Here is a 27,873-nt window from a genome sequence, read left to right on the forward strand (position 1 = left end):
AACTCTTTTAGAGAAGAAATTCCTCCTCATCTCAGTATTAAATTGGCACCTCTTTATTCTGAGACTAAATATCCTGATACAGATACCTTCTGCTTAAAAACCTTGTGTTCTGTTTCTAAAAAAAGCTGATGGAGCTGCTGAGCTTTACTGAGTGTAAATTGTGCTGCCATATTCATTAGCTTCCGACAGCTACTACAATTCCAACAAGTACCCCTTCAGCTCTGAAGCAAATCCTGAGGTCGTGCAAGGGACATTGAGAAGTTTTTTTTCCCGTGGCAGCGGTAATACCACTGGCCTAGTATTCAGAAGCCTACATTACGGCTGCAAAAGCATGGGTTCAAATCTCACATTAGTAGCTGGAGGAATTTGCACTCAGTTAATAAAATCTGGACTCGCAAGCTAGTCTCAGAGATGGTGACGATGCTCACTCACATCGCTTGTTATAAGAACCCATCTGGTTCACTAGAATCATAGAAAGTGGGAGTAGTCCATTCGACCCTTTGAGCTTGCACCACCATTCTGTATAATCATGACTGATGATCCATCTTTGATCCCTCTAGCCTGAAGAACTATATTTAACTCTTTCTTGTAAATATTCCATGTTTTTGGTCACAACCTCTTCCTCCAACAAAGAATCCCACAGGCTCACCACTCTCTGAGTGAAGATGTTTCTCCTCACCTCAGTCCCTATTGGCCTACCCCATATCCTTAAAATGTGACCCCTGATTGGGACCTTCCTGGTCATCAGTAACAATCTTCTCCATCTTTCATGATGTTTGAATTCTATGGGCTTCTGTGAGGTCTCCCCTCATTCTTCTAACCTCCAGTGAGTGTAGTCTTAACTAATCCAGTCTCTCTTCAAATGTTAGTCCTACCAGGAATTGGTCTGGTGAACCTTCATGACATTCCCTCCATCGCCAGAACATCCTTTCTAGATAAGGAAACCAAAACTGCGCACAATACTCCATATATGGCCACTCCAAGCCACTGTACGGTTGCAGCGAGACATCAATGCTCCTGTACTCTCACTAAGATAGCCAACAAAAGCATTTGCCTTCTTTATTGCCCACTTCACCTCCATGCTTACTCTCGGTGGGTTGGTATACATGGGCATCCAGGTCTCATTGCACCTCTCCCTTTCCCAATCTATCGCCAATCCGACCACAATCTGCCCAACTGTTTTGGCTACTAAAGTGGATCACCTCACATTTATCCACAACATAATTCCTCTGCCTTGCCTTTTCCCACTCTCTCATCCTGTTCAAATCACACTGAAGTTTCTCCACGTCCTCCTTGCACCATGCAGTAGGTCAGATGTCTGGTACATAGAATAGAACTATGCCAACAGCTTGGGTTCTAATTCCATTCTGGCTGAGATAGATCTTCATCTTCACCCTACCCCTGAAGATGGAAGGTAATGGTGAAACCCCACTGACAAAAACTTTAGGGTGTAGGTTTGCTCGCTGAGCTGTAGGTTTGATATCCAGACGTTTCATTACCTGGCTAGGTAACATCATCAGTGGCGATGTTACCTAGCCAGGTAATGAAACGTCTGGATATCAAACCTACAGCTCAGCGAGCAAACCTACACCCTAAATCTCAACCTGAGCTACAAACCTTCACAAACCTTGCGAACTGACAAAAACTGTCAAGGAAAATTAACTCAGGATGAAGCATCAGCAGATAGGCAATGAGCTAGAGATCCCAGTATTCAGGCTGAGTACAGTGGCTCACGGAATGGAATAAATACATTTATTTTCTTTCTACTTCCAGGCGGAAGGAGCTCAGGCAACAAGAAGACGGATGGAGTTAAGGTAGGAAATAATGCTTTATCTCCTGCCTCTGCTTTCTACAGAATCACTGATGTTAGGCTTGAGGGACCTTCGTTTGTGACAAATGATGGTGGCTGACCAAAGCTTTTGTTAACCCTTTTTTTTAACTTTCAGTTTGAAGTGCTCTGCCTCTGAGTGTAAGGGTCTCTGAAAACAATTAGGCTTCAGTAGCCCAAAAGCCTCATGTTGCACTGAGTGAGCAAACCTTGGAATTTCAATGTCATTCTCTTAATATTAACAAGTTTTGAGAAGATTTGTAATGCAGTTTGAGATTCTGGATGTAGGTCTGCTCGCTGAGCTGGAAGGTTCATTTTCAGACGATTCGTCACCATACTAGGTAACATCATCAGTGAGCCTCCGGTGAAGCACTGGTGTTAGTGATCCGCTTTCTATTTATGTGTTTAGGTTTCCTTGGGTTGGTGATGTCAGTTCCTGTTCTTTTTTGCAGAGGGTGGTAAATGAGGTCTAAGTCGATGTGTTTGTTGATAGAGTTCCGGTTGGAATGCCATGCTTCTAGAAGGAACACAGAAAGCGGGTCACTAACACCAGTGTTTCACTGGCGGCTCACTGACAATGTTATCTAGTATGGTGACGAAACATTTGAAAATTAACCTTCCAGCTCAGCGAATAAGCTTATATCCAGATCCTCTTAATATCCTCAAATCAAACATTGCCTTTCTCCCTTATGGAATGGTGAATAGTAGAAGGCAGAGTCTAGATTAGAGTGGTGCTAGAAAAGCACAGCAGGTCAGGCAGCATTCGAGGAGCAGGAAAATACGTCAATTTTACTGCTCCTCGGATGCTGCCTGACCTGCTGTGCTTTTCCAGCACCACTCTAACCTAGACTCTGGTTTCCAGCATCTGCAGTCCTTGTTTTTACCTAACTAATAGTAGAAGGCAGCCATTCAGCCCATTAGGTCTTGCTCTTTCTGTTCCTTCTGGTCCAGTTGGTTCCACTCCTTGGCTCTTCCTGCAGAACTTTGCCATTCTCTTCTCTTTCTGGACATTATCCAAGTCTCATCCAGAGCACAGAAGAGACCCATTGAGTCTACAGCAACCTATCTATTTAAGCCCACTTTCTAGTGCTTGTCCCATAACCTTGAATGTTGCAACATTTCAAGAGATCATCCAAATACAGAGGAACCTTGATTATCTGAATGACACGGGCGGGAAGTACTTTGCTCGGATAATCAAATGCCGGATAATACAGTTTAGGCAGGCATCGGGATCTTGCGATCTTGTCTGGATAATCTGAAATTCGGATAATCAGATGCCAGATAATCGAGGTTCCTCTGTACTGTTTTAAAGGTTTTCCCTCCCAGACAGTGGGTTGCAGACTCTCACCACCCTCTAAACCTCCTGCCTTTCACCTTCAAAATTATGACCCTTCAGCTAAGGGGAACAGCAGCTTTCTATCCACCCTGCCCATGTCACTTTACAATCTGATACACCTCCATCACATTCCCCTCGAGCCTTTTCTGCTCCAAAGCAAACAACCTGAACTTATCCAGCCTCTTTCCATCGGTGAATTGTTCCATCCCAGGCAACATCCTGGTGAATCTCCTCTGCAACCCCCTCCAGTGTGTTCACATCCTTGATGAACAGGGAAGAGGGGCAGAGAAGAGGTGATTGTCAGCACTGAACCTCACTCAAGTGTGAACAGGCACATCCTCAGAAATAAACTGACCCAAGTCCTCACACACAACTAACCAGATGGATCATCGTGGGTGGCACGGAGGCACAGTGGTTAGCACTGCTGCCTCACAGCGCCTGAGACCCGGGTTCAATTCCCGCCTCAGGCGACTGACTGTGTGGAGTTTGCACGTTCTCCCCGTGTCTGTGTGGGTTTCCTCCGGGTGCTCCGGTTTCCTCCCACAGTCCAAAGATGTGCAGGTCAGGTGAATTGGCCATGCTAAATTGCCCGTAGTGTTAGGTAAGGGGTAAATGTAGGGGTATGGGTGGGTTGCGCTTCGGCGGGTCAGTGTGGACCTGGTGGGCCGAAGGGCCTGTTTCCACACTGTAATGTAATGTAAAATGTAAAAGATTTCCCTTTCCTTATCAATACTGTGGTTCCGGGTGTGAGAGGGTTTACCTGGGTGGATTGGGCACACTGGGTATTTCTTCTGTTTCTGATTAAGAGCAGATTTGATCATGGTGTTCAAAATCAGGAAGGGCTTAGACTGAGTCAATAAAGTTCAAAATCACACAGCACCAGGTTATAGCCCAACAGGTTTATTTGGAAGCACCAGCTTTCGGAGCGCTGCTCCTTCATCAGGTAGAGGAGCTGTGCTCCAAAATCTGGTGCTTCCAAATAAACCTGCTGGACTGTAACCTGGTGTTCTGTGATTTTTTTAACTTTGTCCACCCCAATCCAACACCAGCTCTTCTACATCATGAGCTGAAAATGTGTTGCTGGAAAAGCGCAGCAGGTCAGGCAGCATCCAAGGAACAGCATCCTGCTTATGCCCGAAACGTCGATTCTCCTGCTCCTTGGATGCTACCTGACCTGCTGCGCCTTTCCAGCAACACATTTTCAGCTCTGATCGCCAGCATCTGCAGCCCTCACTTTCTCTCTTCCACATCATGAGTCAATAAAGAGGAACTGTGTCCGGTGACTGAGGGTCAGTCACCAGCTGGCATGGATTTAAGGCAATTGGCAAAAGAACCAGCGACAACATGAGGAGAATTTTTTTTTGCATGAGTGGTTCAAATTTGAAACGCACTGTCTGAAAGGGCAGCACATTCTGATTCAGTAGGATAATATCCAGAAAGAGAAAAGAATGGCAAAGTTATGCAGGAGGAGCCAAGGAGTGGAACCAACTGGACCAGTCTTCAAAAAAGAGAGAAGTAGAAGGAGCAAGACTTGATGGGCCGAATGGCTGCCTTCTACCATTCACAATTCCATGAAGGAGAAAGACGATGTTTGATTTGAGGACATCAAGAGAATGACGTTGAAATTGCAAGCCTTGGTCACCCAGTTCTCTTTTGTAACTCCTTCCCACCAATCGGACAACAGAGCATTGGACTAAAACAATCAATTCATTTCCCTGAGAGACTCGAAGATCCTTGGCAGAAGCTCATTACCAACATCTGAACACAAGGCAGTTACCTGAAGAGGATTTAGCCATTCCACCCCTTGGCGCTCCCAGTCCTATTCAGATAAGATGGCTAGCTGTGGTTGTATGTATTCCTGGAGAATTAGCCATTTAATGACCACAACATTCACTCGTGGAGAGTCATAAAGTCGTTTAGCACAGAAGCAGACCCTTTGGTCCCACTCGTCCATGCTGACCAGATTTCTGAAATTAATCTACTCCCGTTTGCCAGCATTTGGTCCATTTCTCTCCAAATCCTTCCTGTTCATAAATAAAAACACTTAAATAGTCTCCACACCCTTCCACCTTACCCCAATTCCAATATTGTTACGATCAAAAGGCATAAGATGGAAAGGGCAAACCTTTTCTCGAAAGACCCAGCAATTAACTTCCAGGATGGCTCATGACAAAGTTCAGGAGACTCATCCTTAATTTCTGGAGATTCTGGGACAATCCAGGTGAGTTGGTAACCGGACAAATCGAGGCTGCTCTCCACTTTTAGCACCTTTTCCGCACCTTTCTCCAACGTAGCCCTCAGAATCCCTTTAGGATTTCAACCCCTCACTCAGATCACCCTTCAACTGCCCAGTCCAAAGGAAATACAAACCTAGTTGATGAAAGCTTTTCTACCCTTTAAAGAGCTGCTGTTTACAATTCCAAAATAACCCAATTTCCTGCTTTCTGTCAACGAAAGAAAATAAAAATCACCTACGGCACAATGTTTGATTTCAAGGGAGAAGTTCCAGTGAAATTAGTCTGTACTGGTGTTGACAAATAAGTAGCCCACCTGAAAGCCCCCTCCTTGCTGCCACTGCATGTGTTCCTACACCGTGGAAACTGCAGTGGTTTGAGTAAGCACCTTCCAAGGTGCAATGAACATCTCCTGTCAATTAATATTTTTAAAACTGCTACCAATGTAACCAATCAGTGCTCTTTATGGGATTGGTACTATGCTCAGGTTTTGACTATGTATTTTTGGTAAGCTCACTGCTACATCCGGAGGATGTTAATTTACCCCCTTTTTTTCTCTCCTGCCATATGAGATACAGCTTGCATCCGAAAGCTACTGGTTGCCGACCTGAGAGTGGCCAGGGAAAATAATCGGAACTAGTCCGTCCAGTTTGAGGGAGAGAGAGAGAGAGAGAGAAAGAGAGAGAAGTGGGTTAAAGACGAGTATCTTAAACTCAAGTAGGGACAACTATCTGGGCTTGAGAGTTGAGCTGAAATAAATTGGCATCTTAGACTAGAAGATAGTTTGATAAAACAGCAGTGGCAGATATTTAAAAGGATAGTTTAAAATACCCTGAGGAGCTCCTGCAGAGATGTCCTGGAGCTGAGATGACTGACCCTGAGCAAAACACTAGAACCACCTCTTCAACTCATTCCCTGACAACTCATTCAAAATCTCTAGTTAGGACCTGCTGAAGATAATGAATGGCAATTATTCAGAGTTAAAGCTGCTTTCAAAGGAAACGGGGGATTGTTTTGAATTTGAAGTCACTGTCATCAGTACAATGTGCTGTGCAGTTAGCTAACTGATTCACAGCCATCCTTGGCAAGAACAACGAATACAAGGTTCTCAGAATCACTCTTCCTCAGTAGAACTGCCCATTTAACATTTCCCTCCCACTGCATCTAAAGAATGTACTGAGCCATGTAAAGTTAAAATCATTAGGTATGTGTGTATTGGGACATCTTCAATAATTGTTGCTGATTTGTTTACCCTTGAGTTCTTTCGTGAACCGTTTGCAACCCAGAATCAATGACTCTCACTAGCACTCTCCGGAGACTGGAGCACAAACCTGCGCTCACGTTGCCAAAGGAGCTCTGGGTTGACAATGGTGCCATTTTATGGATGAGATTTTAAACTGAGGTAAACCTCTCAGGTAAATGTGAAAGACAACACCCAGCAGGCCTGTTCCCCTACTGTCCTGGACAATAATCAAAACAGATTATCTGATTGTTGTATCACGGCTGATGGTGGGATGTTACTCTGCACAACTCACTTAGCATTCTTATTTCAAAAAATAAAGTACTTGAATATGGAACATTATAAGGAGGTTGTCCAGGTGGACTTCGTTGAATATGAATTCCCTAACTAACCTGGAGCTGTTAACCTGGGTCAATCAGGAAGCCCTGGCTGACAGATATAAACAGGAATTCTCAGGGATTCTCCTTCCTCTGGGGACTGACCCTGAGTTGGCTGGTCAGCGTCCATGCACGTGTAAATAAAAGGTGACTTGGTGACATGAGATGGGCCTCCATGGAGTTATTTCAAAAACCTCAGGCTTAAAAGACATTATATTAAATAGATATTATTATTCTTCATTCAAGGGATATGGTGGTCGCTGGTGAGGCAGCATTTATTGGCCTCCATCATTGCCCAGGGGAAGATAGTGATGAATTGTTTGCTTGAGGAACATTCACAGTGCTGTTAACGAGGAGTTCCAGGATGCAGATCCAGTGACAGTGAAGGAAAACTGACATGGTCCCAAATATTTGAAAATCATTGAAAAGGGAGGCATGTTGCCAAAACATTTCATATTGCATTCCTCGGTGGTTAGCACTGCTGCCTCATGGCGCCAGGGACCCGAGTTCAATTCCACCCTCGTGCGGCTGGCTTTATGGTGTTTGCACATTCTCCCCATGTCTGCGTGAGTTTCCTCTGGGTGCTCCAGTTTCCTCCCACAGTCCAAGGATGTGCAGGTTAGGGTGAATTGGCCATGGGAAATTTTCTGCAGTGTCCAGGCTAGATGGGTTGGCTACAGGTGATGCAGGGTTACAGGGATAGTGTGGAATGGGGGGAAGATGGGTCGGGTGGGATGCTCTTCGAAGGGTCAGTGTGAACTGGATGGGCTGAATGGCCTGCTTCCATACTGAAGGGATTCCATTAAAAAAAATTCGAAATACAAGAATGCCAAATTTCAAGCGCTCACACCAATTTAAATTAAAATAAACTGTGTCTCACTTCTGAGTTGAGTGGGGGGAGTAGAGGGAGGCATGTGGTCATCTAATAAAGATCTTAAAGGTGAGTAAAGTTTTCAATAAGGTTGGCATTTAGGTTATTGGTAACACATGCTGGTCTTGCTGATGAGGAATGGATAAAAAGTTAGAGGGAACAGTGTGACAAACAGCATCACTTTACCAGACAGGAATCCAGAAACCCTGCTCTGAAGTAGCTTCTTCTGCCTGACAGTGATGAGCATCAGGAAGACACTAACACAAGGCAGGTGAAGCGAGTACTGTAGATGCATGTAGGTGGACTCTATATAAGCATCTGAGGGAGAAACAAAAAGAGAATTCTCCTGAGATATGGAGATGAGAAAAGGCAAGAGAGATTCGATTGGGATGTAAATACTGCCATGGACCGGTTGGGCCAGGGGTCTTACTTGTTGGGGCTTTTGAAGAGATACAGAGCAGGTGGATGAAATTCGGGGCAGATCAGCCACAATCTGACTTGAGGGACTGAATTACCTCTTCTTGTTCCTGGAGGAGAAAGGGTTAACTATAATATACTCTAAGAATACCCAGTGAGCACGTGCATTAGAAGCTTTGGCACAGTGATGTCAGATCACATGTAATTGAGACCCAAACGTGAAGGGTTCTGGAGATGTCTTATCTTACTATCCCTTTCTATATTAATGTTCAAGAAAACCTGTTAATGTTCACTCAACTGAGTGTAGACCTAATCTTGTGACAGTTCTTAAATTTCAAAAGCCATTAGAGACAGTAGTATATCCATAAGATGGGTCAGTTAGAGTAAAAACCTCCAAACAGTGACTATTGACACAGCAGCGATTAATCTACCTTGATGATTCTATGTACACCAGCTATCGCATACTTTTTGGAGACGGTGTGTGTATTGGGATTTGCTCCGGATTTTGGACAGGCATGATCACACACAAGATGCTTACATGTGCCCTTGTGATTAAATGAACATTATGGACAATGCACATTTTTGACTGTATGCATGTTCTTAGTCCTTGCATTATGCACTAAGTGCTCAGACACAATTCCATAAAGACCTCCTTGCAGTACATTTAAAATTATTTTTGATTTTGCAAAGCCATTTCCTTTGCATTGCATGCATAATAAAACCCAACCTTAAACCTGTTTCTTTTTGTGTATTCCTTCTTGTGGATGTGGGTGTCACTGGCAAGGTCAGCATTTATTGCCTATCCCTAATTGCCCTGGAACTCAGTGGCTTGCCATGGTATTTCAGAGAGCAGATTAGACTCAACTCTATTGCCTGGGTGTAGAGTCATACATAGGACAGGCCAGGTAAGGATCACTGTCTTCAAAGGACAATAGTGAACCAGATAGGTTTTTATGACAATCGATAACGTTCCTGTTTGATTTTCTCTTCCTTGTGACTCTTTGGAATTCCCTTCCTCAAAAAGCAGAATCTTTAAATATTTTTACAGCAGAAGTGGATAGATTTGTGATGATTGAGGAGATGAAAGATTAGAATTGGCCATGTTGAATTGCCCATAATATCCAGGGATGTGCAGGCTAGGTGGATTGCCATTGGAAATGGGTGGCACAGTGGCTCAACAGTTAGCACTGGTACCTCACAGCACCAGGCACCCCAGTTCGGTTCCAGCCTTGGGCCACTGTCTGCGTGGAATTTGCCCAATATCCCCGTGTCTGCATATGTTTCCTCTGGGTGCTCCCGTTTCCTTGCACAGTCCAAGGATGGGCAGGTTAGGTGAATTGGCCATGCTAAATTGCCCATAGTGTTCAGGGATGTGTAGATTAGGTGCATTAATCAGGGGCAAGAATAAAGTGGTTCTGGAAAAGCACAGCAGGTCAGGCAGCGACCGAGGAGCAGGAAAACTGATGTTTTGGGCAAAAGCCCTTCATCACCCTCTGACAACACATCAACGAATTCAATACACTTTGTGACATATTCCAGAAGCATTAATCAGGGGAATATAGAGTAATAGGGTAGGGGAATGGGTCTGGGTGTAATACGCTTTGGAGAGTTGGTGTGGACTTGTTGCGCCAATTGGCCTGTTTTCCACACTTTCGGGATTCTGTGAAATGCAGGGATAGGGTAGTTGGGGATCGATGGTCTGGGTGGGAGGCTCTTCAGACGGAGGTGGGTGTAGATTTGATGAGCCGAATAGCCTGCTTCCACACTCTATGATTCTATGATTATAAAGCCAAATGCAGGAATGTAGAGTTGAGGTTAAGATCACATCAGCCATGATCTTATTGAATGGTGGAACAGGCTTGAAGGGCCAAGTGGCCTACTCTTGTTCCTGTTCTTTTGTTTCCGTGGGTCAGTGTTAGAATAGAATAGAATAGTAATTTATTGTCTCTTGTACTTTTACAAAAAAAGTACAGTGAGAAGTGTTTAAGTTGCCATACTCTGGTGCCATTTTAATAATAAATTATATAAAAAAAGAAAAAAATTAAGACAAATTCTATCCTAGTTCAATTCACAGCTCCTGGTTCCAGATTATTTAATTTAGTTTTAATTCCACCAATTGTCTTTGTGGGGCTTGAACCAATCTCACTAGAGGATTAGTCTGGGCCTCTGGATTAAATTATCCAATGACATTTACCGCTATGCTACTACAACCCCTACCTCTTTTCTCAACATCTCCTCAATAAAAGACTGCTCAGTTCCAATGTGATTTCTGCACATAAAACTTTGATCTGTGGTATGTGCCCCCACTGTGTGTTTTGGAATCGAGTTAAGCATGTTGCCATGGTGACTTCTCATTGTAACAGTGCTCTGCCTTTAATCTAGGAATCCTCAGAGAGCACCAACACTACTATTGAAGATGAAGATACAAAAGGTGAGACACAAAGAGAAAAAAACTATGATTCCGCAATGGAGGCAGAGAAAATGTATCCACTTGTGTAGGAGCCAGATCTGAGAGGCCTTAATTATAACCCAGCTTTTGCTGCATTGCACTGTTATTTCCAACAATTTTCTCAATATTGGGACCCACTGGAATATAAGATCATGGGAGATTTCCCACAAATTTGAGTTCAGTGCATCTCAAAGTTTCTGCAAACGTTTGCTCCACTTTAGTAAAATCAGCCAAGCCACAGGCTCAACCCTCAGAAACCCAATTTACAAGAATATTTCCAAATTAGGGGAGGCACAGTGGCTCAGTGGTTAGCACTACTGCTTCACAGCACCAGGGTCCCAGGTTCAATTCCAGCCTCAGGCCTCTGTCTGTGTGGAGTCTGCACATTCTCCCCGTGTCTGCGTGGGTTTCCTCCCACAATCCAAACATGTGCAGGCCAGATGAATTGGCCAGGCTAAATCGCCCATAGTGTTAGGTGCACTAGTCAGAGAGAAATAGGTCTGGGTGGGTTACTCTTCGGAGGATCGGTGTGGTCTTGTTGGGCTGAAGGGCCTGTTTCCACACTGTGGAAATTTCAGTTATGGGAAGAGGTTGGAACTGTCCTCCTTGGGGAGAAGGAGATTGAGAGGAAGTTTATCCAAGGTTTTTCCAAACCATTAGCAGGCTTGCTAGTGTAGATGGGTGAAACTGTTCCTACTCAGAACGGATAAAGAGGGCAAAGACTTAAAATGATTTGCAAACGTCACAAGGGTGAAGTCAGCGAAAGGCTTTCACTCAGCGAGCAGTTACAGTGTGGAAGTGTGATGGAGACGGGTTCAATTGAGGCATGCAAGAGGATGATTATTGGATAGAAATAATGAGAAAAGGTGTGGGAGAAATGCAGATGATTAGCATGAGGTGATGTTGGTCAATTAATGAGCCAGTGCAGGCATGATAGGCCGAATGGCTTCCTTTTGCTCACTAACACTTGTGTGGTTCTGTGAACGGTCCACTCCCTCAGGGTAAATCCATTAGCATTACATATTTTCCTAATAGTCTATGTTTTCAGGCCTTTGATGAGACTTCAAAGATTAAGCTGAATGTTTTGGGTAGAAAATGCTAATTTTGAAAAGTATTAATCATTTTTATCTAATTTACTAAGGAACTGATGACTCCAGTTACATAAGAAAACAATTTGGTACTTTTTTTTAAGATGTCACTTTCAGGCATTTGAAATTGACTTATCCAAGCATAGTGGAGTGGTTTAAAAAGCTTATATTTTTAGGACAAATCAAATTCCAGCTGCATTAATCAAAATTTATCAAGTTAGCAATCTTCAAAAGGAATATTATCAATGCAATGTACTTTTTGAAAAGAAAATTGTATTTCAAAGTGCTGGATGATTATTTCATGGCAGAGTTTGCAAAGAAGTCTGCATGGAGACTCAGTGGGGGACGAAAACTATTTTCTTGATTTTGGGGATCTGGTAAAGCGTTGTGAATAAACTAAAATTAGCTAAACTTTTGCCTCTCACAGTATGATGTCCTTTCAGGCAAGTTCAAGACTTAATTGTCCCACAGTTAATATATCTTGCACATTTTTTCAAATTCATTCACATGTTAGGCCAACATTTATTGCCCATTCCGAACTGCCCCAGAGTGCAGTTAAGAGGCACATGTAGGCCGGGCCAGATGAGGAGGGCAGCTTCCCTCCCTAAAGGATATTAGCGAACTAGGGGATCTTGGAGGAGTCGATGGCTAGCGATATTGTTGCTAGACTGTTAATCTAGAGACCAAGGTAATGTTCTGGGGAGCTGGGTTCAAATTCCACCATTGCAGATGGTGGAATTCGAATTAAGAGTCTAATGATGACCATGAATTGATTATCAGGAAAATCCCATCTTGTTCACCAAAGTATTTTAGGGAAAGAAACTGCCGTCCTTACCTGGTCTGGCCTACATGTGACTCCAGACCCATAGTAATGTGGTTGACACATTACTCTAGATAGTCAGGGATAAATAATACTGGCCTCATCCTGTGAATGAATGGGTTCTTTCCCTATTGGGTTCAGATGCTCTGAGCAGGGAGAGGCAATTTTCTACTATAGGCACAAAGGATGAGATGGGTGGAGAATGATGGAGATTAATGGACGAGGGCAAGTTTGGATGAAAAAAGAAATCCATGGACAGGAAGTACAGATAACGGGATGATCAATGGAGGAATTGACGATGAGAAGAACGAATATAGAGAGCTGTAAATGGATGAAGGGAGAGACAACAAGAGAAATGGATAACAATGGTAGGGATACACTAATGGAGGAGTGTAAGAAAGGTTTGTTGGGATTCCAAGGAAGGGTTTGAACTGCCCTAAACTCACATCCAGTGCACACCGTGTAGAATGCACATCTTTTTAAGTTAATGTGTGTGTTGTCAATGAGGAGTCATTTCAACCTTCCTCTTTCTGTGCTAATTGTAGTGCGTAAACAAGAGATTATCAAAGCTACAGAGCAGCTGATTGAAGCTATTAGCAATGGTGATTTTGAGGCATACACGTAAGTTCCTTTCCCAATCAAAACATCTGCTTGTGTTTTATACCAGTTATCAGAAAGTTTTGAAATAGTTACCCATCTGACAGAAACCGTGTGTCAATAACTCTGAGATATTCCTACTGGGATCTTATATAAATTGGTTAAATCCAGATTTGCAATTCACCATCCAATCCCAGTCCTGGAAATCCATCATCCATCACTACCTTCCTTACTGCCATTGTCTTCTAGAGATGTACAGCACGGAAACAGTCTAACCCGTCCATGCCGACCAGGTATCCCAACCCAATCTAGTCCCACCTGCCAGCACCCGGCCCATATCCCTCCAAACCCTTCCTATTCATATACCCATCCAAATACCTCTTGAATGTTGCAATTGTACCAGCCTCCACCACTTCCTCTGGCAGCTCGTTCCATACACGTACCACCCTCTGTGTGAAAAAGTTGCCTCTTAGGTCTCTTTTATATCTTTCCCCTCTAACCCTAAACCTATGACCCTCTAGCTCTGGACTCCCCCACCCCAAGGAAAAGACCTTATCTATTTATCCTATCCATGCCCCTCATAATTTTATAACTGTCTATGAGGTCGCCCCTTACCCTCCGATGCTCCAGCAAAAATAGCCCCAGCCTGTTCAACCTCTCCCTATGGCTCATCTTTCTCCCCTCTCTCCATTCCATCCATCCCCCATTCTTGCCATCCCCTCATCTTTCCCTTTATCTGTTCTTCCTTCCATCCATTCTTCTGTCCCTACCTTCTTCCATCTTTTCCTTCTTCCCTATTTTGTGCCGTTGTGACATTTGCAGGCATTTATCACTTCCTCCTTGTGTAACTCTTTCCCTGGATGCTGTCTGGTGTATTTCCAGCATTGTATGCTAGTTCCTTTGCCAAGAGAAGTGAATCCTCACTGTTTTGATTTGTTGATCTTTCAGGAAGATGTGTGATCCTGGGGTGACTGCGTTTGAACCTGAGGCATTGGGAAACCTGGTGGAAGGACTCGATTTTCATAGATTCTACTTTGAGAATTGTAAGAAACTATTCTTGTTCCACACGAGTTAAACTATTGTATTTTAGCTATGTATAGTTAGTACGTTTGCAGATAGAGTCATAGAATCATAGAGTCATAGAGATGTACAACATGGAAACAGACCCTTCGGTCCAACCTGTCCATACCGACCAGACATCCCAACCTAATCTATTCCACCTGCCAGCACGTGGCCCATATCCCTCCAAACCCTTCCTATTCATAACCCATTCAAATGCCTCTTAAATGTTGCAATTGTACCAGCCTCCACCACTTCCTCTGGCAGCTCATTCCATACATGTACCACCCTGTGTTTGAAAAAGTTGCCACTTAGGTCTCTTTTATATCTTTCCCCTCTCACCCTAAACCTATGTCCTCTAGTTCTGGACTCCCCGACACCAGGGAAAAGACTTTGCCTATTTACCCTATCCATGCCCCTCATGATTTTGTAAACCTGTATAAGGTCACCCCTCAACCTCCAACACTCCAGGGACACCAGCCCCAAGCCTGTTCAGCCTCTCCCTATAGCCCAAATCCTCCAACCTTGGCAACATCCTTGTAAATCTTTTCTGAACACTTTCAAGTTTCACAACATCTTTCCAACAGGAAGGAGACCAGAATTGTACACAATATTCCAACAGTGGCTAACCAATGTCCTGTACAGCCGCAACAAGACCTTCCCAACCCCTGTACTCAATACTCTGACCAATAAAGGAAAGCATACCAAACACTTTCTTCACTATCCTATCTACCTGCGACTCCACTTTCAAGGAGCTATGAACCTGCACTCCTAGGTCTCTTTGTTCAGCAACACTCCCTAGGACCTTACCATTAAGTGTATAAGTGCTGCTAAGATTTGCTTTCACAAAATGCAGCACCTCGCATTTATCGGAATTAAACTCCATCTACCACTCCTCAGCCCATTGGCCCATCTGGTCCAGATCCTGTTGTAATCTGAGGTAACCTTCTTCGCTGTCCACTACACCTCCAATTTTGACACCATCTGCAAACTTACTAACTGTACCTCTTATGCTCACATCCAAATCATTTATGTAAATGATAAAAAGTAGAGGACCCAGCACTAATCCTTGTGGCACTCCACTGGTCACAGGCCTCCAGTCTGAAAAACTCCACCACCACCCTCTGTCTTCTACCTTTGAGCCAGTTCTGTATCCACATGGCTAGTTCTCCATGTATTCTGTGAGATCTAACCTTACTAATCAGTCTCCCATGGGGAACCCTGTCGAACGCCTTACTGAAGTCCATATAGATCACATCTACTGCTCTGCCCTCATCAATCCTCTTTGTTACTTCTTCAAAAAACTCATTCAAGTTTGTGAGACATGATTTCCAACGCACAAAGCCATGTTGACTATTCCTAATCAGTCCTTGCCTTTCCAAATACATGCACATGCTGTCCCTCAGGACTCCCCCCAACAACTTGCCCACCACCGACGTCAGGCTCACTGGTCTATTGTTCCCTGGCTTTCCCTTAACACCCTTCTTAAACAGTGGCACCACGTTTGCCAACCTCCAGTCTTCTGGCACCTCACCTGTGACTATCGATGATACAAATATCTCAGCAAGGGGCCCAGCAATAACTGCTCTAGTTTCCCACAGAGTTCTAGGGTATACCTGATCAGATCCTGGGGATTTATCCAACTTTGTGTTTCAAGACATCCAGCACTTCCCCCTCTGTAATATGGACATTTTACAAGGTGTCACCATCTATTTCCCTACATTCTATACCTTCCATATCCTTTTCCACAGTAAATACTGATGCAAAATATTCATTTAGTATCTCCCCCATTTTCTGCGGCTCCACACAAAGGCCGCCTTGCGAATCTTTGAGGAGCCCTGTTTTCTCCCTAGTTACCCTTTTGTCCTTAATGTATTTGTAAAAACCCTTTGGATTCTCCTTAATTCTATTTGCCAAAGCTATCTCATGTCCTTTTTTGCCCTCCTGATTTCCCTCTTAAGTATACTCCTACTGCCTTTATACTCTTCTCAGGATTCACTCGATCTGTCCTGTCTATACCTTCCATATGCTTCCTTCTTTTTCTTAACCAAACCCTCATCCAGCATTCCCTAAACCTATTAGCCTTTCCTTTCACCCGAACAGGAATATACTTTCTCTGGATTCTCGTTATCTCATTCCTGAAGGCTTCTAGCCGTCCCTTTACCTGCGAACATCTGCCCCCAGTCAGCTTTTGAAAGTTCTTGTCTAATACCATCAAAATTAGCCTTTCTCCAATTTAGAACTTCAACTTTTAGATCTGGTCTCTCCTTTTCCATCACTATTTTAAATCTAATGGAATTATGGTCGCTGGCCCCAAAGTGCTTACCCACTGACAATTCAGTCACCTGCCCTGCCTTATTTCCCAAGAGTAGGTCAAGTTTTGCACCTTCTCTAGTAGGTACCTCCACATACTGACTCAGAAAATTTTCTTCTACACACTTAACAAATTCCTCTCCATCTAAACCCTTAACTCTATGGCAGTCCTAGTTTATGTTTGGAAAGTTAAAATCCCCTACCATAACCACCTTATTATTCTTACAGATAGCTGAGATCACCTTACAAATTTGTTTCTCAATTTCCTCTGACTATTAGGGGGGTCTATAATACAATCACAATAAGGTGATCATCCCTTTCTTATTTCTCTGTTCCACCCAAATAACTTCCCTGGATGTATTTCCAGGAATATCCTCCCTCAGCACAGCTGTAATGCTATCCCTTATCAAAAACGCCACTCCCCCTCCTCTTTTGCCTCCCTTTCTATCATTGGATAAAGAAATTGCACAAGGCATTGAATCTGATGAGAGCAACAACATCCAGGCAGTAATATTGAAGTCATGTACTCCAGAACTAGCTGTGCCATTTCATTTTGGCTACAATGTATAAAATTGTGCAGTTATGTTATGCACAAGAAGGACAACAAATTCAATCCAGCCAATTACCCACTCACCCATCCTCAATTATCAGCAAAGTGATGCAAGTGTTAGTGACAACATTATCAAGCTGCACATTCACAGTACCAATCTGCTAGCTGAGGATCTGCCAGGGCTGCTTGGTCCTGATCTTACTCCAGCCTTGGTCCAAACATAGTCAAAGAGGTGAATGCAAGAAGTGAGGTGAGATTATGATTGCCCTTGACTTTAAGACTGTATTTGACAGAATGTGACATCAAGCAGTTCCCAGTAACACTGAAGTCAATGCAAATCAGGAGATGATTTGGAGATGCCGGTGTTGGACTGGGGTGAACAAAGTTAAAAATCACGCAACACCAGGCTATAGTCCAACAGGTTCAATTGGAAGCACTAGTCTTCGGAATGCCGCTGTTTTGGAGCAGCACTCCAAAAGCTAGTGCCTCCAACCAAACCTGCTGGACCACAACCTGGCGTTGCATGATCCCTAACCAAATCAGGAGAGACTTTCTACTGGTTGGAGGCATACCTGGCAGAGAGGAAGTTGCTTGTGGTGGTTGTGGTCAATCATTTCAGCTGCCAAACATTTAGGCATTAATTCCTGTGGAATTACTCCTCGGTCCAACTACTGCCAACTGCTTCATTAATGACTTCCCACAGCACAAAAATATAGAAACATAGAAAAGAGTAGGAGTAGGCCATTTGGTCCTTCAAGCCTGCTGACCATTCAATATAAAGACGGTTTATTATCTAACTTTAAGATTAGATTAGATTACTTATAGTGTGGAAACAGGCCCTTCGGCCCTACAAGTCCACACTGACCCTCCGAAGAGTAATCCACCCAGACCCGTTCCCCTACATTTACCCCTTCACCTAACACTACGGGCAATTTAGCGTGGCCAATTCACCTAACCTGCACATTTTTGGACATAATGCCCAGTTCCTGCTTTCTCCCCATACCTTTTGACCTCTTTCACCCCCAAGAACTAGGCAGATTGTGCTGATGATTGCACTGTTCAAATACCATTCACAGCTCTTTAGATAATGAAGCAGGCATCAAGACATTCAGACTTAGGTGAAATTCCGAGTCACATCCACACCGCATAAATGCTCGGCAACAGTCATTTTCAACCAGTGAGTCTAACCATCTCTGCAAGACATTACCGATACGAAAACCTCAACCATGAACGTGCTAGGGGTCATAATTTACAGCCTATTAAATGCTGTAGTCACAAGATTATATCAGAGACTAGGAAATGATTATGGGTAACTTATGTCCATATCCCCCAAACACTGTCCATGAGCCACAGGCTAAAGTCAGGAGTATCATGCAATACTTCCACTTTCCTGGATGTATGTGACTCAAACAACAATCAAGATATTTGACACAATCGACAACTTAAAAGATGAACTGACTGCAACTTTCAAATCTGCAAGCTTGACCACGGAGAAGGGCTGCAGGCCCGTGGGAACAGCATCTCTTGCAAGCTATCTTAACGCAGAAAGATAAACACTGCCCTTCACTGCTGCTAGGTCAAAAACACCAAAATTGGAGGTGTAGTGGACAGCGAAGACGGTTACCTCAGATTACAACAGGATCTGGACCAGATGGGCCAATGGGCTGAGAAGTGGCAGATTAATTCAGATAAATGCGAGGTGCTGCACTTTGGGAAAGCAAATCTTAGCAGGACTTATACACTTAATGGTAAGGTCCTAGGGAGTGTTGCTGAACAAAGAGACCTTGGAGTGCAGGTTCATAGCTCCTTGAAAGTGGGGCCGCAGGTAAATAGGATTGTGAAGGTGGCGTTTGGTATGCTTTTCTTTATTGGTCAGAGTATTGAGTACAGGAGTTGGGAGGTCATGTTGCGGCTGTACAGGACATTGGTTAGGCCACTGTTGGAATATTGCGTGCAATTCTGGTCTCCTTCCTATCGGAAAGATGTTGTGAAACTTGAAAGGGTTCAGAAAAGATTTACAAGGATGTTGCCAAGGTTGGAGGATCTAAGCTACAGGGAGAGGCTGAACAGGCTGGGGCTGTTTTCCCTGGAGTGTTGGAGGCTGAGGGGTGACCTTTTTGCGGTTTACAAAATTATGAGGGGCATGGTTAGGATAAATAGACAAAGTCTTTTCCCTGGAGTCGGGGAGTCCAGAACAAGAGGGCATAGGTTTCGGGTGAGAGGGGAAAGATATAAAAGAGACCTAAGGGGCAACTTTTCCATGCAGAGAGTGATACGTGTATGGAATGAGCTGCCAGAGGATGTGGTGGAAGCTGCAACATTTAAGAGGCATTTAGATGGGTATATGAATAGGAAGGGTTTGGAGGAAAATGGGCCGGGTGCTGGCAGGTGGGACTAGATTGGGTTGGGATATCTGGTCGGCATGGACAGGTTGGACCGAAGGGTCTGTTTCCATGCTGTACATCTCTATGACTCTATGACTCTATTCATTTCAACATGAGCCAATAGTAAAAACTTTTAACTGATGACGTCCAAGTTAATGAATTCCCAACCCACTGTGATTGTCAGTCCCCGTTAAAGTCCTGCTTTGTCTTAATTCCTGCATCTTTTAAAGGGAATGAAATATAGAAACATAGGAAATATGAGCAACTGTAGGCCATTCAGCCCTTTCAGCCTGCCCCACCATTCAATCTGATCATGGCTGAACATTCAATACAGCCCCATGTTGAAATCCCCCAACCCCCAACCCCCAACCTCATTCTTCTAAACTTCAGTCAATACAGTCATAACTGATTTAGTCACTCTTTATATGTGAGTCCTGCCATCCCAGAAATCAGTCTGGTAAACCTTCACTGTACTCTTTCTGTAGCTCAATCTATTGCCATTCGGATAATAATCTGCCTTCCCGTTTTTGCTGCCAAAGTGGACGACCTCAAATTTGTCGACATTATATTTCATCTGCCATGCAATTGCCTATTCACTCAACTTGTCTAAATCACACTGAAGCATCTCTGTATCCCCCTGACAGCTTACCCTCCCACCCAGCTTTTGATGTTTGCAAACTCGGAGATATTACATTTAGTTCCCTCATCTAAATCATTAACATATTATAGCTGGGATAATAGCTATAATCCTAGTGGTCCCTGTGGCACCGTAATACTCACTGCATGCCAATGAGAAAAAGACCTGTTTATTCCTACTGTTGGTTTCCTGTCTCCTAACCAATCCTCATGCACATATTTTACATGTCTATCTTTTCATTGTAGGAACATATCAAAAGCCTTCTGAAAGTCCAAATCCATTCATTCCTCCTTATCAATTCTATGAGTGGGATCCTCAAAAAATTCCAATCGATTTGTCAAGCATGATTTCCCTTTGTTAACCCACACTGTCTTGGTTTGATCTTTATGACCTGGTATCGTGACCCAGTGGATATCACTCTTAACTCCACAGTCGTTGGGTCAACTCTCACTCTACAGACAGACTGATACTCTTAGTCCCAGTACTGAGGGAGTGCTGCACTGTCACTGTTTCAGACATGAAACCGAGACTCCATCTGAATTCTCGGATCCCTTTCCACTATTTCTTGAAGAAGAGGGGTGGATTTCTCCAGGATGGTGGGAATATCCTGATGACCAATATTTATCCCTAATCCACATCATTATCAATGAGAAAAGTAATCTGGCCCCTTATCACATCACTATTAGTGGGGGCTTACTGTGTGCAAATTGTCCAGTAATGGCTATACACCAAAAACTAGCTTATTGACAACTTGCACCAATGTCCTGAAATGTACATGGCACTATATAAATGCAGGGAGAAAGTGAGGACTGCAGATGCTGAAGATCAGTGTCGAAAAGTGTGGTGCTGGAAAACCACAGCACGTTAGGCAGCATCCGAGGAGCAGGAGAATCGAAATTTTGAGCATAAGCCAATCATCAGGATATGTTCCTGATGAAGAGCTAAGGCTTGAAACATGGACTCTCCCGCTCCTCAGATGCTGCCTGACCAGTTGTGCTTTTCCAGCACCACACTTTTCGACACTACATAAATGCAGCCGTGCATCTCTAGTACTCCACGTTGTTGCTGTTCTGGTATGGACAGCCACACAACGTGCTGCGGGGACCTCTCCCTACCCTCTGAGTCCTCAGTCGATGGATTTTGAAGTATTGGTTTTGTGCTGGAAATTGCTGACGATTCTTTCTTGCCCCCCCCACACTCCCGCAACTCCACCGACTCCATTTCCAGTGTGGTCTAAGAACAACAAGCCAGTGCACACCACCATCCTGAACCCGCACATCCACCTGATCGGGGAAGAAGCTGCCTGCATTGCCTACATCCGCATCACACAGTACATTGACAGCAGCGGCATTCCCCGCACCGCCCAGTCCGAGGAGACACGAATCTGGCACCGACGTGATGGAAAATGGCAAATTGTCCACTTCCACCGATCGGGATCTCCGTCTGCTCTGGCCAAGTGAGTATTCAAGCCCGGGATTCTGTGGCTGGGATGCGGAGGGATAAACCTGGAGTTAAGCACTGGCATGAATTGGAATCAGTGGAATTGAGGGTCGGAGGGCGGGGATTGAGGTAGACAGGGACAAAGTTCCCGAGTGAAAGCCCCCAAATCTCAGCCAGGCTCTCATTGGCTGCGTTCCAATGAAAGGATTTCTTTATGTTATCTTTTGGTTTATGACCCAGAAAGGGTTTGTCCTGCAAATGACAGCTGTCCCAGCACTTTAAGTGCCCAGACTAGGCTGGCACTGCCCAGTGAGAGAGTGCTACCCTGTTGAAAGTCCCACCTTAAGGTGAGGCATCAAACTGGTGGCTTTGGAAGTTGGCCCAGGACTATTGGGTAAAAGAAATTCCACACACAGCGTCCTGCCCCAATATTTATCCTGTAACCCACATCTTATTTCTATGGGTGCTACATAACCTATGTTACAGTTGTGGTGTACATCACAGTTTACACAGATGCACATGCTGCTGAAATGCAGAATAGAATCTGCAACGTTCTTCACATCACACAGAGCGAACTGAGAATCTCTTACCAAATGCCGCTGATTTGCATTGGAAGAATTTGCAGGGTGGGAAACTGTTTTGCTGCTTTACAATCCCACCTTCCCCAGTCATCGTGTCAAGAAGGTTGGTAAAGCAGAGTGATCTCAGCAGCGTAGGCTCAATCCCCCGCTGCCTGAGGTTTATATGAATTCCATCCTTCTCACCCTACCCCCTTGCCTCAGGCATGATGACCCTCGGGTTGGGCCACAACAATCTCAAATCATGACTTTTCTTTTGCTTGTCATCAAGTCCTGGGAGGACTGGGAGTCAAACCCAGAGCTTCTTAGTTCAGAGGTAGGGACACTACCCACTGCACCACCAGTCCTCCCATTACTGCAGCGATTACACTTTAAAAGGTAGTTCATTGGCTGAAAGCTCCAAGGAACAGTGGCATGGTAGCTCAGTGTTTAGCACTGCTGCCTCACAGCACCAGGGAGCCGGGTTCAGTTCCACCTTGGGGCAACAGTGTGTGTGGAGTTTACATGTTCTTCTTTGTCTATGTGGGTTTCCTCCAGGTGCTTTGGTTTTCTCCCACAGTCTAAAGAGGTGCAGGTTAGGTGGGCTGGCCGTGCTAAATTGCCCTAGAGTATCCAGGGATGTGCAGGTTAGGTGGGCTGGCCATGCTAAATTGCCCTACAGTGTCCAGGGATGTGCAGGTTAGGTGGACTGGCCATGCTAAATTGCCCTACAGTGTCCAGGGATGTGCAGGTTAGGTGGACTGGCCATGCTAAATTGCCCTATAGTGTCCAGGGATGTGCAGGTTAGGTGGTTGGCCATGTTAAGTTGCCCATAGTGTCTCGGGATGTGTAGGCCAGGTGGGTTGGCAATGGGAAATGCAGGGTTATAGGACTGGGGGTTGGAATTGGGTGGGATGCTCTCCAGAGGGTTGGTGTGAACTCGATGGGCCAAATGGCAGGTTTCCACACCGTTGGGAATCTGAAGTGATGAAAGGGTGCTCAAAAAGTACTGCTTTCTTTCTTCTTTGATCTAATTTTGTCTGCAGCTGAAACTCCTTCTGTCCAGTCTCCTGCTGCTATCCCTGACTGACTTGCACGCAAGGACGATATCTCCTGTGTAACCTCACCGCTGAACTCATGTCTCCCCCCCCCACCGGAGAGAGAGAGGTGGAATGCTTGGCGGGATTACTGCTGGATTGAGTAATCGGTTCCTCCACTCACAACCCCATGTTTGCAGGGAGAGTGATGAATTTCATAACCGATCATCCTTTTTTGTATCCTAAGAGGCAATATCTGTCGTTCTGGCATGTTTACAGCGATATTTATGATTCCAATCAATTTACAGTGTAGTTGTATTTTAAAATTGTGATAGTTAAGTGATGACTTTATAACTTGGCTGCGATGCATGTTTTTTACTGTATTGCCGGGCGCAAAAAAAAAATTCAAATTACGGGCGTTTGCAATCTCAACATGAACTTGGGGAGGGAGGAAAGAGTGATCAAAATTGTTGATGGTCCTGTCATTGGGATTATTCATTGGACAGCACGAGGAAAAGTGGGATTGTAGGAAGTGCTAGTCTAGTTAAGACTGGGCTTGGCAAGGGATATTCCCCCTGTGGGCTTAACAGAGACTGTAAGCAATGTCTCTGAGGTGGAACTTTCATGTGATTAATGTGCCCCTCCTTAACCACGGCTGCACTTTGAACTGGCTGAAAGCACTTTGTGGTATGTTTGGGAGATTGAATATCTTGTACTTTGGTGAGATTAATAAGCAGGGAAAACCTTCCTCATTTCAAATCAAAAAACCAATGGTCAATAAATGACCGTTTTGCTTTAAGAGGGCTCGTTAATGCATTGCCCGATTTGGCCCGTTGCAGTTTGAAAGCAATGATTTTGAACACAGTTTGTACATTTTTACACGGCAATCCATCCAAATGAGCTTCCTCGGATCTTCTGTGACTCTGGCTTTACTGAGACTTGTGATCGTTGGGAATAAATAGCTTAATTCTCTTGTCCTCACAAGCTGGGAGGGATGTTTGGCTTTATAGGGGTTCCCAATGGAAAATTTAGGCACAGGAGTCTTACATTCTACTGGACAATGCCCATTGGCATGATCTGATACCAAACCAGCACTGGCATGATCGAGAATAAAGCAGTCAAACTCATTGAATTTCAGCTCAATTCTTCAATAATGACTGAATCCCATCTGAGACCTCATAGACTGCACTCACCTACATCAGCCCTTTCTAATCTTTGAAGAGAATGCTGGGTCTCCTGCTAGATCTGTGAATTTCCACTTTCTATTCCCCTCCTTCTTCCTCACACCCACACATGTTCGCGCCCCCACCCCTTCCCACCTCCTATATCTTACACCCCCCCCCCCCCCCCCCGATAACAAACAAAAGTCCCAAAGCTTCTCCTATCCCTGAGGCAGCTTACATGGTTCCTCTCAGTCAATCGTTACCAATTTGGCACAGAAGGAGACCATTTGGTCCATTGTGTCTTGACACGGTAAAACTCTTGTTCCCCATCAACTAATTCCCTGATTTCCTCTGAAACGTTCCTGATGAATTTTCTTCTATATCCGCCCTCACTTCTGCTACAACTTTCCAGATTATAATAACTCGCTGTGTCAAAAGACAATTTCTGTCCATCTCCCCTCTCAGATTCTCATGTTGATTATCTTAAATCTGTGTCCTCTGGGTCTAACCTGTGACATCTAAGGCAAGTTAGATCCACGATGTGGTTGTAATTAAGATCTGTTTGAAACCTTGGTGTGGACCCTGACATTCCCCATCTCCCTGTCTAATGGATTAAGGGAATCTGATGTCACCCACAGCTATTCTGTATTATACAGACTGAATTGGAATACGTTGTTGGCTAATGTCAGTCCCTCTCCCCATTCGTCAAAAGCATCAGGTGACATTTGCTGGTCCCTCCAGCAATGACAATCTTCCCATGTCTCTGACTTCCATAGGAAAGGCAACCAGACACGGACTGAAAAAGAACATGTTTGTGGGAGAGCAAGGAGGGAGAAGCGAAATTAAGTTAATAACAGTCAGCTCTTCCAACAAATCAGCACAGGTGTGAGCAGTTGAAGGATCACCTTCTGACCAAGTAAAACCTATAGTGATCACTCCTTTGGTCTCTAGCAACCATTCCACTCTTATGGCCATTGGAAACCACTTTGTTGGCCATTAGCAACCTACCCCATTTCTTATGGTTCTTGATCTTTTGCAGTCCATTGACCATCACCAACCGGTTTCTTCTTGTGACCCTCTGCAAGCTATTTCTGTTCATATGGCCCTTGGCAACACTCTATTGGCCCTCAGGAAATAATCCTTTCTTATGATCCTTAGCATTCTGGCAATTGGCACTTAGCAATTTGTCCATTTTCATATGGACCTTGACAATCCATCCTTAACTCCTTTGACACCAAGAAATTAGTCCATTGACCCTTAGTAACCAATCCCTTCTCATTGCCTTTAGAAATCATTCCCTTCTTATGAATCCTCAACAACCACTCCATTAGCCCTTAGCAACTAGAAACTTCTTACAGTTCTTAGGAACTTGTCAGTTGGCCCTTAGAAACCTGTCCCTTTTCAGTTGGTTCTTAGCAATGTATTCATATTCAGACCATTAGCAACCTGTCCATTGGCCCTTAGCAACCAGTCCTATGGCCCTTAGTTAGCAATCAGTCCCTCAGCCCCTAGTAACCTGTCCATTGTCCCTTAGCAACCAATCCCTTGGTCCTATCCATTGGTGCTTAGCAACTAGCCCCTTTTCATATGATTCTTAGCAACTCATCCCTTTGCTTGAATTTTTGCAACTAGTCCATTGGCTCTTAGGAACTAGTCATTCTTCATGGTATTTTGCAATCTGTCTCTTGGCCATTAGGGACCAGTCCCTTCTCATGGTCCTTAGGAACATGTCCATTAATCCTTAGCAACTAGACTCTTAGCTCTTAGTTACCTGTGTCTTTCAAGGCCCTTAGCAATAACCCTTTGGTCCATTGACCTACAACATTATTCCATTCCCATGACCTTTGACAATCAGGCCTTTGTCCCTTAATAACTAGATCTTTAGATACTTGTCCCTTTTCATGATTCTTAGAACCAGTCCTTTGATCCACAAGATAACCAACACTGAAGATGGAGAGAAACCAGTCGCAAGTTATTTTGAAGAATTGACAATTTTGTTTTCAATCTTGTTAGGAACAGTGTACCCTCTTTGAGTTTCAGTAACCCATAAAATACTACACAGGTCACATACAAGTCATCTGCTTGGGCTTGACCACACAAAGAAATATTAGGAAACCATGGACTTAACAGAATAGACCACACACAAGGCAATGAGAGAACATTGCTGTGAGGCTATTCAACTCTTAAACCAGTTACATTGGGATAGGAGGAGGCCATTCAGCCCCTCAAGCCTGTTACATAGGAACAGGAGGAGGCCATTCAGCTCCTCAAGCCTGTTACATAGGAACAGGAGGAGGCCATTCAACCCCTTGAGCCTGTTACACAATTTAATCATGAAGCTATGCTTGGGTGAGGGTGGGGATGGAAATGGGTTGTTTGCTGTTTTTGTATCACATATTAAGAGAAAGATTCATCTCATCACTTCTGCTTGCTTATTTGGGAAAGTGAATCAATTGGACAATCATGCACCATTTCTAGTGTTGGTTTCTTTGCTAGCCTGAGCCTTTGCACTGGATTCTGGGCCTCACCAGAGATCTGCTTTCGTACCTCTGTATTGTATTGCCAATTAAATCAATGCCTTTCTGTAAATTTTCGTAAGTGACTTTACTGTAAATTGTTGTGACACTGAAGAAATTAATGAATTGAGTCAAGCTTCTGTCTTTGGAATATGGTCCAACTCATAGGTAAGGTTGCTGGTGACTGACTTGTGAATATTTTAATTGGTGTTTCGCAAATAAAGAGATTTTATCAGTTTGTCTTGAAGGGAGTGTGTTGATGTATTTCATTCCTCAATGGAGAAAACAATCCATTCTGCCCAATACAGCCATTCTAGCATCCATTGTCCACTCAATACTTCACCTGCCATTCCTCATCTCACTCTCTCAAAATATTTTAAGAAGATAGCCTAGACCCCTCACCTTTTCTTATTTTAAATACAAATATAATGTGCTGAGTTCCAGATGCAATTTGATCGGTCAAACTAATCAACATTAGGCAAAACACCATTTATTTAAACACTATAGTTAAATACAACAAAAGAAAGAACTTAGGATAATTTAACTCTATTGTAAACATAACAGAATAATAGATATGATAACTATTACTAATTAACTGTTCCAATACATTAACATCCCATAAAAGCACCCCTTGATGAAAATGCAAATTCAGAAAAATAGATTTGTCTCACTGTAACCAGCAGCCCAGAAGGAGGAACTTCAGGATAAAACTCGGAGAAAATAGCAGCCAGGAGACATTTACTGCAGCTTCCAATCCTGTTGAGATACCAACATCAACTACTTAAAGCTAAACCTTAAAAAAAAAACCTTGAAATCCTGATCTCTGACAGCTTGGCACACCCATCCAGGCTGCTTCTATTGTTCCAACTTTTAAAAAAGACCCAATGCCTCACAGGCTATTTAATTTATTGGCTTGCCAAGTACACAACTCAGTATGTCTGTCTTAAAACCACTCTTTAA

The 27,873-nt window shown here is 43.9% G+C and overlaps 1 protein-coding gene across 2 annotated transcripts in view; it reads left to right on the plus strand.

Moving 5' to 3' along the window:
- The window catches only part of LOC122556983 (calcium/calmodulin-dependent protein kinase type II subunit alpha), a 258,438-nt gene extending 231,278 nt beyond the window's left edge, over positions 1-27,160 (plus strand). Inside the window, exons 13-18 of one of the 2 annotated variants that reach the window (XM_087995124.1) lie at positions 1,774-1,814; positions 10,686-10,734; positions 13,206-13,281; positions 14,206-14,300; positions 21,428-21,656; positions 23,244-27,160. In XM_087995124.1, coding sequence (XP_087851250.1) covers positions 1,774-1,814; positions 10,686-10,734; positions 13,206-13,281; positions 14,206-14,300; positions 21,428-21,656; positions 23,244-23,247 — 494 coding nt within the window. In that variant the 3' untranslated portion in view covers positions 23,248-27,160. Of the gene's footprint in view, positions 1-1,773; positions 1,815-10,685; positions 10,735-13,205; positions 13,282-14,205; positions 14,301-21,427; positions 21,661-23,243 lie in introns of those variants that run through there. The other variant, XM_087995125.1, reaches the window with a different exon arrangement.
- Positions 27,161-27,873: the final 713 nt, after the last annotated feature.

Source organism: Chiloscyllium plagiosum, unplaced genomic scaffold (genome assembly GCF_037043375.1).
Source record: "Chiloscyllium plagiosum isolate Xiang-an unplaced genomic scaffold, Cpla_swu_hap1 HiC_scaffold_16, whole genome shotgun sequence".
Classification (NCBI taxonomy): domain Eukaryota; kingdom Metazoa; phylum Chordata; class Chondrichthyes; order Orectolobiformes; family Hemiscylliidae; genus Chiloscyllium; species Chiloscyllium plagiosum.